General features: G+C 37.5%; 1 protein-coding gene across 1 annotated transcript; it reads left to right on the forward strand.

The window, feature by feature from the left end:
• The first annotated feature begins 35 nt into the window (after nt 1–35).
• ddx56 (DEAD (Asp-Glu-Ala-Asp) box helicase 56) lies at nt 36–12,162 on the forward strand. Its single transcript, XM_088070575.1, has 14 exons — nt 36–173; nt 1,605–1,766; nt 2,638–2,792; nt 2,894–3,064; nt 4,031–4,121; nt 4,254–4,495; nt 5,571–5,714; nt 6,199–6,312; nt 7,144–7,238; nt 7,331–7,404; nt 8,653–8,742; nt 8,931–9,036; nt 10,026–10,126; nt 11,796–12,162. The coding sequence occupies exons 1-14, from the start codon at nt 117–119 to the stop codon at nt 11,877–11,879; spliced, it is 1,686 nt and encodes a 561-aa protein (XP_087926701.1). The 5' UTR covers nt 36–116; the 3' UTR covers nt 11,880–12,162.
• Nucleotides 12,163–12,754: the final 592 nt, after the last annotated feature.

The following is a 12,754-nucleotide window of genomic DNA, read 5'->3' on the forward strand; positions in this document are numbered from 1 at the left end:
TGTTTTTTTGTTATTTTGGGGCTTTTTTTTTTTTTTGGTTATTTTGGAGGAGGGGCCTGAGGGCACCGTGACGTCTAAATCTCGCGACGCACGTGTGAGTGTAGCGCGTTGGAGAGATGGCTGCGGAGAGGCTTCAGTTTCATGAAATGGGCTTAGACGACCGTCTTTTAAAGGTAACAAACGTTTGACATTATCATTAAAAGTTAAATAAAGTGTTAGTGAAACGTCGAAGCTCCAGTTTTAGCGTTAAAACCGGAGAAAAGTGACGGAAACGCGACGTAAATAAACCCGCAGCAGCTAAGCTAACCTGTCTCGTGCAGATGTTATGTGTATAAAAACCACTAAAAATGAAAATACTTTGTGTTTTTATACACATATTTGAGTGTATATAATACTTAGAGCGTCATAAATGTTGTGTTTTGTGGTTGAAACGTCCGCGCAGATACATATTGATTATTTCAGTTTAATAAAACTCATTTAATATTTTCGCTCAAAAAGTTTAAATGCGACTTCCGGTGTAACACCAAATTTTAGGTGTTTTTTGTAATAATGATAATCGATCATTTTGTTCATGAACCCTTTTGAACTTGAGCAAATTGGTTTGATTCCTTTTAAAAACATGGAAAGTAAGTAAGCAGCAAATTAACAAGAAATCACCCAAAAATCACGCAAATAAACTATAAAAAAAAAGAATATTACCGGAAAATTAGCGCAAGCAAATAAACAATAGAAATACGGACATCGGATATTTTTCCCAAGCTTTTTTTATTTTAAAATTGCTTTGTTTTTATTTCCAAAATGGCCCGAAATCAGTTAAATAAATAAACAAATGAAAAAATGAAGAAAATTAGAAAATAAGAAAAAATAAATCACCCAATAAACGAGTAAATGGCCATACTTACAAACAAATAGTAATTTTTCAAAATAATTTTAAACACATAATTTTACAATAAAAAAGGAAAGAAAGAAAACCTGGAAAGCAAAGTTAAAAATGCAATAATAATTATGTAATACACTTTTAAATATATAATTCTGATTATTTTAAATATAGCTTTCTGAACTTTTTTTCCCCTAGCTTGTTAAAAAATACTTCTAAATCAACTCATTTCTTTTAATTTGTGGGACATTTTTAGGCAAGTTGGTCATTGCCTTTTTTCTCATGTTTTCTTAATTCACAGCAGTTAGCTCAGAGTTAAAAGGTTTGAAATCCTGTGATAGTTTGAACAGTGAAAAGTGATGTTGTTCCAGGTTTTAAATGGTGATAAATGAGTGTCAGATCTGTGATAAGCAGGAGCATAAAACTGCTGTCAGTGTGCAAAATTAACTTTTTTTGCCTACAAATAGCATAAGCTGCCCTATTGAAATTAAGCTTGTTTACGGTAAATACTGATATTGTTGTATATTTGAGTGTTGAAAAGATTCAGGTTTAGGTTTAGGTTTTTGCCAGAGAATTGTCTTATTTAATTATCTTAAATAATTTACCAACAACTCAATAGATTACCATTGTTTTAGGGTTTTTTGGGGGCAGTTTGTGAGTGAAACAAATCTTCCAGCCACTTGTTTTTTCTCTTCAGTGATTATTTGTTGTTTTTATCTGGATGTAGGCGGTTGCAGATCTGGGTTGGTCCCAGCCCACCCTGATCCAGGAGAAGGCCGTCCCTCTGGCTCTGGAGGGCAAAGACCTTCTGGCTCGAGCACGCACCGGATCTGGAAAGACGGCTGCTTATGCCGTACCCGTCATTCAGCGCATCCTCGCCTCCAAACAGGTGAGAAACATAAACTTCAGGACATTAATTCAAAGATTTAATTTTTTTATTTTATTTTATTTTATCTGATTTAATTTATTTGATTTAACTTGATATAATTTAATTTAATTTGATTTAATTTAATTTAATTTTGTTTTATTTTTTAATTTTTAATTTTGTATGCCAATGTGCATGCAGCCTGTTGCTGATTTTCTTACTTTTTCCCGCTTTTAGATGTATTATTTTAAACTACATGTTCTTTTTTTTGTAACTAGTGTCTTATTAAGCTTTGCGCTCTCTAAAATGGTTATTAAAAAGAGTTCTGGTTCTAGTCATATTGCACATGTTTTTATTGTTATCCTTACTTTTGTATATATATATATATGTGTTGTTCATTGTAGCATTGCACACATATTTATATTTTTGTATTTTGAACTTAGATACTAGTTTTAAATCTGTGTTATATTTTACACGTTTCACACATTCATCACATTATATATGTTATAAATATTCACATACTAATACTAATTCTCTGTTACTGTATTTCTTTACTTTTATATTTTTACACGCTTACATACTCAACATATTGCACTTTATTTTTAGTTTAGTTGTTTACTATTACCGTATTTCTGTTTTTACATGTATATTTTAATATACTTTCTTTTTTTAAAGATTCTTTATTTTTTAGAATATTTACATTTTATTGCTAATTGTTTGCTATTACTGTGTTTCTATTTTTACATGTATATTTAATGCACCGTTCTCTGTTCTGGCATCAGAGTGATTGTAACGAACCACTGTCCCCCCCAAGTGGATCAATAAGTTTTTCTCCGTTGTCCGTCCTCTTCGTCCTCCTGACCGCTCACTCTGTTCGTGTTGTCTTCCTCTTCAGAGCGTCCGTGAGCAGGACGTCCGTGCTCTGATCCTGGTTCCCACCAAAGAGCTGGGTCAGCAGGTTCAGACCATGGTGAGGCAGTTGACGGCGTACTGCTCGAGGGACGTGCGCGTGGCCGACATCACGGGGAAAGCCGACCTGTCGGCACAGAGGTCAGTAAATAAATGCAAACACATTTCACGTGTGTTTCTGTATCCACCAGAGCAGAGAGCAAAGACTGCACCGCTCTAAACCGTTTGTTTTGTGTGAACAGGCCGATCTTAATGGAGAAGCCCGACGTGGTCGTGGGGACGCCGTCCCGTGTGCTGGCCCACCTCAACGCCCAGAACCTGGTCCTGCATTCGTCCCTGGAGATGCTGGTGGTGGACGAGGCCGACCTGCTCTTCTCTTTTGGCTTCGAGGCCGACCTGAAGAACTTGTTGTGGTGAGAAGAAACACACAGTCTGATTTTATTCACTTTCTTCAGTGTAGCTGCACACGGTTTAAAAGTTATTTTAGTTTTCCGCCAGAAAGATCATCGTCCCCGTTCAGTGAGAGTTTAACCAAATCAGCACATTTTCTTGATTTGTTTCAAAAACGGGAAAATGCCGGGAGACACTTGAGAAGGCTGGAGGGAATCAAACATCAGATATCAGTTTATTCCTTCAGCATAACCGAGCTGGAGACTCACTACACCTGAACTCACACCGCGTCCAGCGTGTCCTCTCATCATGTCCTCTCATCATGTCCTCTCATCATGTCCTCTCATCATGTCCCCGTCACACACACGGAGCAGAAGGAGGGGAGAGACGGCGGCTGCTCACACCGGTGTTCAGCGGTTACTGTGAGCAGCGAGCACGCTAATAAATGACAGAATCAGGACCAGATCGAGACATTCACATGGTGTCTTAGAAGAGACTGAGATCACCTGAAGGACAGTGAGAGCGGAGCGGACATTCAGAGACACTGGCGGAGACAACGGCAGACATTCAGAGACACCAGTGGAGACACCAGCGGACAATGAGAGCGGGGCGGACATTCGGAGACACCGGTGGAGACTGAGAGCGGGGCGGACACCTGAGTGCGGAGACACCTGAGTGCGGAGACGAAAGAAAAACAAACAAAGGGTTAAACCTGCTGCTGACTGATGACATGTCGTGGACTGATCCAGCAGCAGTTTGACACGCAGCATAATGCAGCGTGTGTAGTGCTGGAGGAGCGAAACCATGGCAACAACAACATACAAAACTGTATTATTCTTATTTCCGGGCTGATAAATATGGCGCATCCCTGATTTTCATAGTTGTAGTTGTTATGTTTGACCTCTGGAGGGCAGAATCACTCGCAGGTTTGATTTAACCCTCCTTTAAAAGTAACTTGTCGTGATTTTTTGGTTGTTGTGTTTTAACAGCCATCTGCCGAAGATCTACCAGTCGTTTCTGATGTCGGCGACGCTCACTGAGGACGTTCAGGCTTTAAAGGAGCTGCTGCTGCACAATCCTGTAATGTCACTCCCATTATCACCCAGTTTTTTCATTGCACAGTTTATTTTGTTACAGAGAGGACAAATATTCTGGTCCAGTGAGTGTTGGGTCTGTGTTTCTGTCCTCACACCTGGACATTTGTCCTCTCAGGTGATCCTGAAGCTGCAGGGCTCTCAGCTGCCCGACAGCAGCCAGCTGCAGCAGTTCAGCATCAAGTGTGAGGAGGAGGACAAGTTCCTGCTCATCTACACGCTGCTGAAGCTGCGGCTGGTCCAGGGCAAGACGCTGGTGTTCGTGGGCGCCGTGGACCGATGTTACCGGGTCAAACTGTTCCTGGAGCAGTTTGGTATCCCCGCCTGCGTGCTCAACTCCGAGCTGCCCGTCCAGTCCAGGTGAGACAGAGGGGACACTTTGTCTTCCTGATGAGATGTGTTGATGTCGAGTGTTTGTGATAAACTGAAGGATGTTGATTTTAGGATGTTTCTTAAATTTTAGGATATGTCTCGGATTTTAGGACTTTAATATGATTTTAGGATGTTACTTGACTTTTAGGTTATTTGTAGGATTTTAGGATGTTTCTTGGATTTTAGGACTTTTTGAGGATTTTAGTATGGACATTTCTATGATATATAGGAGGTTTCGTTGAAATTCAGGACGTTTCTTGGATTTTAGGACATTTTTAAGATTTTGGGATGTTAATATGATTTTAGGATGTTACTCAGATTTTAGGTCATTTGTAAGTTATTTGGACATTTCTTGAATTTAATGAAATTTTTAGGATTTTAGGACATTTATATGATCGTACAACATTTCTTGGATTTTAGGATTTAGTATGGACATTTCTACGATATATAGGAGGTTTTCTCTGATTTCAGGACGTTTGTACAATATTAGGACGTTTCAAGGATTTTAAGACATTTTTAGGATCTTTGGACGTTTCTCAGATTTGAGGATGTTTCTCTGACTTTAGGAAGTTAATTGGATTTAAGCATGTTTCTGGGATTATAGGACATTTCTATAATTTCAGGACATTTTTAGGTTTTAGGACGTTTCTATGATTTTAGGACATTAATGTCTTAGCGAGGACCTCTGTCGCAGGTGTGGAGGATCCTACTGGCACTTTTTTTTGATCAACAAGCTCTATTTTGATGCTGTTTCATGCACTCGGACACTTTTATAGAGACTAAAAGTACAAAAACAGTTCACAGTGTCAATCACTTTATTTTTATTGAGAATTAGAAAATGGTTGGGGGGCCGCCTGGCACCCTGTCAGGGGCCAGTTTAGGCCCACGGGCCATAAGTTGAGTATCATGCATTAAAAATCTTGCTTATATGATATTGCTTAGACACTTACCACACATAAACAAAACGTCAGCTGAAATTGCGTTCAGCTTAATGTCTGTACAGCAGTTTATTAAGTCCACACGTTAACCGTGTCTTTGTGTTCGTGTTTATGTCTCTCTGCAGGTGTCACATCATCACTCAGTTTAATCAGGGCTTCTACGACTACATCATCGCCACAGACGAGCTGAGTTTGTCTGACCCCACGGCCGCTCCGCAGACGACGCCAGGCAAAGGGAAGAAGAAGAAGAGCGCAGAGAAAGGAGGAAGGTGAGACGAAGGGGATCTGAGGGGAAGTTTTGGGTTTGCTCTCATGAGTGTGCAAACGTGCTGTTTCAGACTCAAAATCTAACTCTGGACTGGGTCTAAGATTCTTTATGGGCCTCAGTGTGAATTACGACAGTGTCCTTTAAAGAGCGACACGGTGGCACAGTTTGACTGGTGGGACAGAAACGTCTCTTTAGCTTTTTGAGTCTCCTGTAAATGTTGATGGACAAAGTAAGAAAACCACGCTGCAAGAATAATTTAGCAACTTCAAACAAACAGGAGACGCTGGTTGTTGTGTTAATTAAGTTTAAATTTAACTAAACTTGATCAACACGTGCACCTTTCAGACCTTAACAGTGAGCGTTCGACCTTACGCTGCATTCACGTGATGTCAGAAGGTCGTAGTTTGTAGTTTCGGGAGTTTAACGACATCAGTGCATGTTTTGAGGACGTGTTGATGATTTTTTTGTGAATGGTGTTTTTAAAGGACGAAGGACAAAGAGTACGGCGTCTCCAGAGGCGTTGACTTCCAAAATGTGGCCAACGTCGTCAACTTTGATTTCCCCACAACCGTCGAGTCGTACATTCATCGAGTTGGAAGGTGAGTTGTGTTTCGGGTCAGTTGCACTCTGTTCACGTCAGGATTATGTGAGCGCGGATGGATATCGTAAAGATTTTAACAATTTTTAGGACTAGTACTCTTATCGAAACTGCTTATCTATGTGGTACTTTAACGATACTCTTATCAGTACGTACAGTACTGTGCAAAAGTATTCGGCCATCATCAGACTGAAGTCAGTATTTACTGTGAAACATGCAACCATAACATATTTTGAATATATATATATATATATATATATATATATATATATATATATATAAATATATGAAGTAAATCTCATATTGTCTCCCTGAGAGTGGAAAAGGTGGCACCACTTAAAACTTCTGACTTTAGCCTGTTCAAGTTGTTTTATTCAAGTTGTTTTATTCTGAAATATTGTGGTTTTTAATACTATATGCACATTTCCTGTATGTCCTGGTTGTGTTTTAGTAAAGAGAGTACTGGGAAATAAATATGTGATCATTATGACTTTCCTAAAATAACAAAGTTTAAGGTGGCCTAACACTTTTTCACAGTATTGTATTAAATAATATTTAATAAATTAACAAATCAGGACTCCAGCATACCTGAGGTGGATACATGACAGCATGTGAAGTCTGAGCTGAGCAGTCGAAAACGATGTGTTGAAAGATCGCTGGTGTTTACACTTGAAATTTCTTAAAATCTCCAATACCGATAGCAAAACCGTAAACGTCAGAGCTTAAAGACACTCTGGTCTTTAATAATGAGGCTCTTATTTTGGTGCATCCTAAGACGAAATGTGTCTCTGATGAAAATCAAATCCTGTCTTTGTTTTTATTTTTTTTGTAGAACGGCGAGAGCAGACAACCCCGGCACGGCTCTGTCTTTCATCGCTCACACTGAGCTGCATCTGCTGTCGGAGGTGGAGGAGGCGCTTACGGGAGGTAACAAAGCAGTTTTAGTGACCTTTTTGTCATTTTATTTGTTTTGGCCATGAAAACAGAAGAAAAATGAACTTTTTGTTGTTTTTTTAAAGATAATGCTGATTCTGTTCTGAAACCGTACGAGTTTAAGATGGAAGAGATCGAAGGCTTCAGGTACAGGTGCAGGGTGAGTGTCCTCGTCTTTTCTGTGACGCGTCAAAATGAAGCAAAATTTTTTTATTTTTGCCAGAGTTCATACTTTTTAAGGAGTTAACCCTTAGGGTGCGCTTTAATATTACACACACTCATATCATTCTGCACACTTTATGTGTTTTTTTTTCTTTAAATCAAGCTTTAAAATTCATTAAATTTTTTTTTATTCTAACCATAAGCATCAATATTCGTTAATTTGTTTGGCTCTTTTATATGCCAGTTTTTTGTCATGATGCCACTATGTTTTTAGATAAAAAATAAAGAATTATTTTCAATATACTACATGCTGAGTGGATTTTCTTTTATTATCACAGCCGGACATATGTCTGATTAGCAGGAACATTGATTTTTATACATTATGATTTTTTGTGCAGAGACTCACACTCGTATCACTCTGCACACAAAATCAAGCTTTAAAAAATATTGTACATTTATTTGATTTTATATTTTAATTGAGTTTATTTTTTAACCAACATCAGTCCTAATCATAAATATCAAATATTCATAAATTTTTAGAATTTTAACCTTTTAAATGTCAGTTGTTGGGGTTTTTTTGTGACGTCACTATGTTTTGAGATGAAACAAAAAGCACAAAAAAATATTTTCAGTATGCTACATTTAAAGTACTTTTTGCTGCCGACAGTCTGGGATATGTCAGTGTGTGAGTGTAGCTGCTGACAGTCTGGGATATGTCAGTGTGTGAGTGTAGCTGCTGACAGTCTGGGATATGTCAGTGATCAGCAGCTACATTGACTGTGACAGGTCACCTAGTGGAAATAGCATGTATTTCCTCCATATGCCAAATATGGTCAAAATGACCTCATCAGGTGGAAAATAGTCAAAATGACAAATTCAGAGTCAAAAGCCCAGAATGACACCCAGAAATAATACAAGTCCTGTTTTTCTGCTCTGATGGCTGTGGGATCAAAAATGTCAGTTTGAATGGGTTTCAATGGAGCATTTTTGGACCTGAACAGTCTGAATGTAACTATTTAGTTTCCACAGTGTATTTTAGACTTATTGTAGGAGCTGAGCTGCAAATTCACTGATTACACTCAAATACACAATCTGGACTACAGTTAGGACACATGCATCAACACACACACAATTATCACAACAGGAAGCGTGAAAAGAAAATGCACCAAACAGTCCCTAAAGGGTTACTATTGTACATTTTGTTTCTCTGTGGCGTTTCTAAATACCTGATTGTGTTTGACTGCAGGACGCCATGCGCTCTGTGACGAAGCAGGCGGTGAGGGAGGCCAGACTGAAGGAGATCAAACAGGAGCTGCTCAATTCAGAGAAGCTGAAGGTGAGAAACGCTCGAACATATGGAGGCACGTGTGTGTGTGTGTGTGTGTGTGTGTGTGTGTGTGTGTGTGTGTGTGTGTGTGTGTGTGTGTGTGTGTGTGTGTGTGTGTGTGTGTGTGTGTGTGTGTGTGTGTGTGTGTGTGTGTGTGTGTGTTTGTTTTCTGATTGGATGTTTCTGCTGTCACTCAGACATATTTCGAGGACAACCCCAGAGACCTGCAGCTGCTCAGACACGACAAAGACCTCCATCCTGCCGTCGTCAAACCTCACATGAGGAACATCCCCGAGTACCTCGGTAAGACTCATTAGCATCAAAATATACTTAAATTACCAAAAGCACAAACACTCATTTTGCAAAACGGCCCATTTCAGAATAATACATCATATTATTGGATTATAATTATGCTGCATTAATATATTCATGACTTAAATGTTGCAGCTGGTAAAGGTGGAGCTCATTTTGACTTCATATACTGCTGGGTAGATTCATAATACATCATGGTTTATTAGATGATTTATATTTAGTGTCAATAATCTAAATATGCAAAGTAAGTTGTAACTTAAGATGTAAAAAATAAATGTAGTGGAGTAAAAAGTACACTGTTTGCTTCCAAAATGTAGTTACATTTTTTTTTTTTTTTAAATTTTTAAGATATAAAAGAAAATGTATACATAAATACAAATGCATAATAGTAATCATAAGAATAAGAGGAAGACGAAAAAGAAAAATTATAATAATAGTCATTTTTTTAAATTAAGAAATAAAATACTTATAGTTCTGGTAAATGTACTAATAATAAAATAAAAATGAAAAATAAAATTAGTAAAATTAAAACATAAAATAGTAATGATGACGATAATAATAACAATAATGATAATCAGCAATGTGATAATTCTAATAATAATGATGATAATAAATAAGAATAATGAAAGGAAGAAGAATTGTAATAATAGGAATAGTAATTAAAGAAATAAGAAATATCATAAAATAGAAATACTTAAGTAAAGTCCAGGGACCTCAAAAAAGAACTTGAGTAAATGTAAGAATAATAAAAAATAAAATAAAAATGGAAACTGAAATAAGAAAATTAAAACATAGACTAGTAGTAATGATGATGATGATGATGATGATGATGATAATAATAATAATAAACAAAATATAAAATTGAAATACTTAAATAAAGTGCTAGTACTTTAAAATTTCTACTAAATCTCAGTACTTGAGTAAATTTACACAGATTTACAGTATTTGTAACTCATCGCTCACTGATTTTTTTTTTCCAGTTCCTGAGACGCTGAAAGGCGTCGTGAACCCGATGTCACAGCGGAGGAGGAAGAGGAAGGAGAAGTCCAAACCAGCCGGCGTCGTCAAGAGCAGTTTCAAGGTCAGACTCAAAGATTTAAAAAGTTCAGACATTTTCGGGCTCTCTGATGAGCGGCGCCGTGAGTTTGTGGGTCTCTGGGATATTCTGATTCTTAGATAGTAAAAAGTGATTTTGTTTCTTTTTATTACAAAGAGTTAAGATAAAGTACTGCAGTACAAACTGTCAGAAAAGTCAGGGTTTAATGGTTTTAAATAATTTTTAAAAAATTAACAGAATTATTGATGGATGTCAGCTGTTGCTGTTATTTTAGGATTATTTCACAGTTTAAGGTAAGTGAACGGTAAAAAACTACAGCGAGGCGACAGTCTGATTTACGTTTTGTCGTCTGTTTGCACAACAGCTGTGAGAAGTTAGTGTTTCTTTAAAAGAAAATGTTAACTTTGGTCATCATCAGCAGTGTGCACTCTGATATTCAGCAAACATTTTCAAGTCTTCTGAAGAAAAACTTTGCATTAAACAGCTCAGCTGTGGTTATTTTTATAAACCAAAACTCTGGTAAAAATAATCAAATTTAACGTGGCGTGCTTCTCCAGGAGAAATCCGCTAAATGCCAGCTTTTTCCTGTTTCCTCGGAGCCGAATGCAGGATTTTAGAGACACTGAAGTCCAAAAACAGTTGTCAGCAGGGTTCGGGGGCATGCTCCCCTGAAAAATTCTGATTTCCCCTCATCTAAATATGTGCATTTTTAGACGTCAGAAATTGGAAAACAATAGCTTTAAAATCATGTCAGTGAGCAGCAGCTAAAATTATCGTTTTGTTTTTTTTTTTCTCATCAAATTTTGATGATTACTTTAACTCAGACGATGTCTGACGGGGGAGATTAACACTGAAATACAAACAGTTCACAGCTAAAATGGTGTAGTTACGTCAGTTTGTCTGGAGGATCTCTCATTGATTCTGACGGTTTTTCTGACGCTCTTCACGTACTGCAAACGCCACAAATACCACCCACTGATTACCCAAAAACCAGCGTCTACCAAAGATTGCGTGTTTAAGTTACTTTTAGGTACACGGCACGCAAAAATATCAAGGTCTTAACCGCAGTGACCTCAGTGGTCGGTACAACCCTCCCGTGCGCGTGTCGTTTGGCCCCCTCAGTGCAGACTGTCAGGATCACGAGCATTTTTCTGAGAGGAAACATAACTGCAGAAAGAGATAAAGAGAAGAAGAGAAGAGAAATGAGCATTTTAACAGCAAGCTGAGGAGGAACAGGTACGTGCCGAGTCAGATTCGATCACAGGTGTCACACGGGTGTTTGGGGAATCTGGAAAAATGTGCATTAAGTCAAACTGTAAAACTGTAATTTTCTGCATGTGCATCAGCACAAAGTAGTCATTGCTTCACCATTTTTTAACCTAAAAATGCCACTGAATATGAAATTAAAGCGAATATTATTGGGTTTTGTATTATTAGACTTCACCACGGGCTCTGGGAATAAATCTTTTATTTCAAACAATTATTTGAATAGTTGAGAAAATAGTCTGTTATAGAAATAAAGACCAGCTGCAGGTGTATATCTGGTCTAGTTTGTCTTTGAAGTCTACTTTTTAATTTTTTTTCTGTCTTTATTGATTATTGCAAAGACTAAAATGTGAACTGCGTATTAAAACAAAAATACAGGTGTGATTGACTTGATGCAGAAGTCAATAACTGATTAATTCTCTTGCAGAAGAACATTCAGGGGAAGAACCCGCTCAAGAGTTTCCGATACAGCGGAGGGAGGAACAGGAAAGGAAAAGCAGGCAAGTCGTAGCTGCAGGACACGCGAACGTGCGTCAGAGACTTTCACCGGGAGGACACTTACGTCTCTAATGTCGGGACAAATATAAACTGAAAACTCGGCATGGAACGGGCTGTTGAAGCTTTAGGGGCCACGGACGAAAATGGACGGTGAACTTCTGTGAACCCTGAAACAAGAAAATGCCAGAAACATCAGTTTGAAGTTGGATTTTGTCATTTATCATATAATGTGGTGAAATACAGAATCTGTATTGCATCTGTTTTGGAAAATGTTTATTAAAATGATTTCTTCTTGATTCTCTTCTTGTGAGTATTTGTGTTGCACTCTGTCACATTTACAATCCTAACATGCTGATATTTAACCTTTACTAGTTAGCATGCTAACTGTTTAAATATTTATTTTAAAAAATCTAATGAAAACCATATATATACATATTATTTTAAAATGTATATTTAAACAAAAAATAAATAAAAAAAATATAAAAATTAGTTATAATTTTAAAATATATATTTAAACAATAAATAAATACAAAAATATAAAAATCGATTATTATTTTAAAATATATATTTATTTAAAATATTTAAGTCTGGAACAAAGTGACGGACCGACGAACAGACTTCATTACAATGCAGCAGAAAACAGGCTGATTAAAAATCGCCCATGTCTTGGTAAAAAATAACTGCTTTTGTGGCACGATCCTGACAGGAAATTCAGCATCAGGTCACAAAAAAAACTCTGGTGACTAAAAAGCTGCTGGAAACAGCGATGACTCATTAACCCCTTAACACCTGGATCAGCATCAGTTTTCTTGTGCTGCATTCAGACGCCTTCCCCAAACTTTTAAACCTCCGAAGCCTGAAAAAATCCTCTGACTTCTTTTAAATTTG

This window comes from Plectropomus leopardus, chromosome 20, assembly GCF_026936395.1.
Source record: "Plectropomus leopardus strain MGB_pleo_1.0 chromosome 20, ASM2693639v1, whole genome shotgun sequence".
NCBI classification, from domain to species: domain Eukaryota; kingdom Metazoa; phylum Chordata; class Actinopteri; order Perciformes; family Serranidae; genus Plectropomus; species Plectropomus leopardus.

Excerpts from the sequence above, each read along its gene's own strand:
- ddx56 (XM_088070575.1), top strand. The coding sequence starts at position 117 with ATGGCTGCGGAGAGGCTTCAGTTTCATGAAATGGGCTTAGACGACCGT. Across the intron at positions 1,767-2,637 it reads GCATCCTCGCCTCCAAACAG|AGCGTCCGTGAGCAGGACGT; the intron begins GTGAGAAACATA and ends CTTCCTCTTCAG. Across the intron at positions 7,405-8,652 it reads GCTTCAGGTACAGGTGCAGG|GACGCCATGCGCTCTGTGAC; the intron begins GTGAGTGTCCTC and ends GTTTGACTGCAG.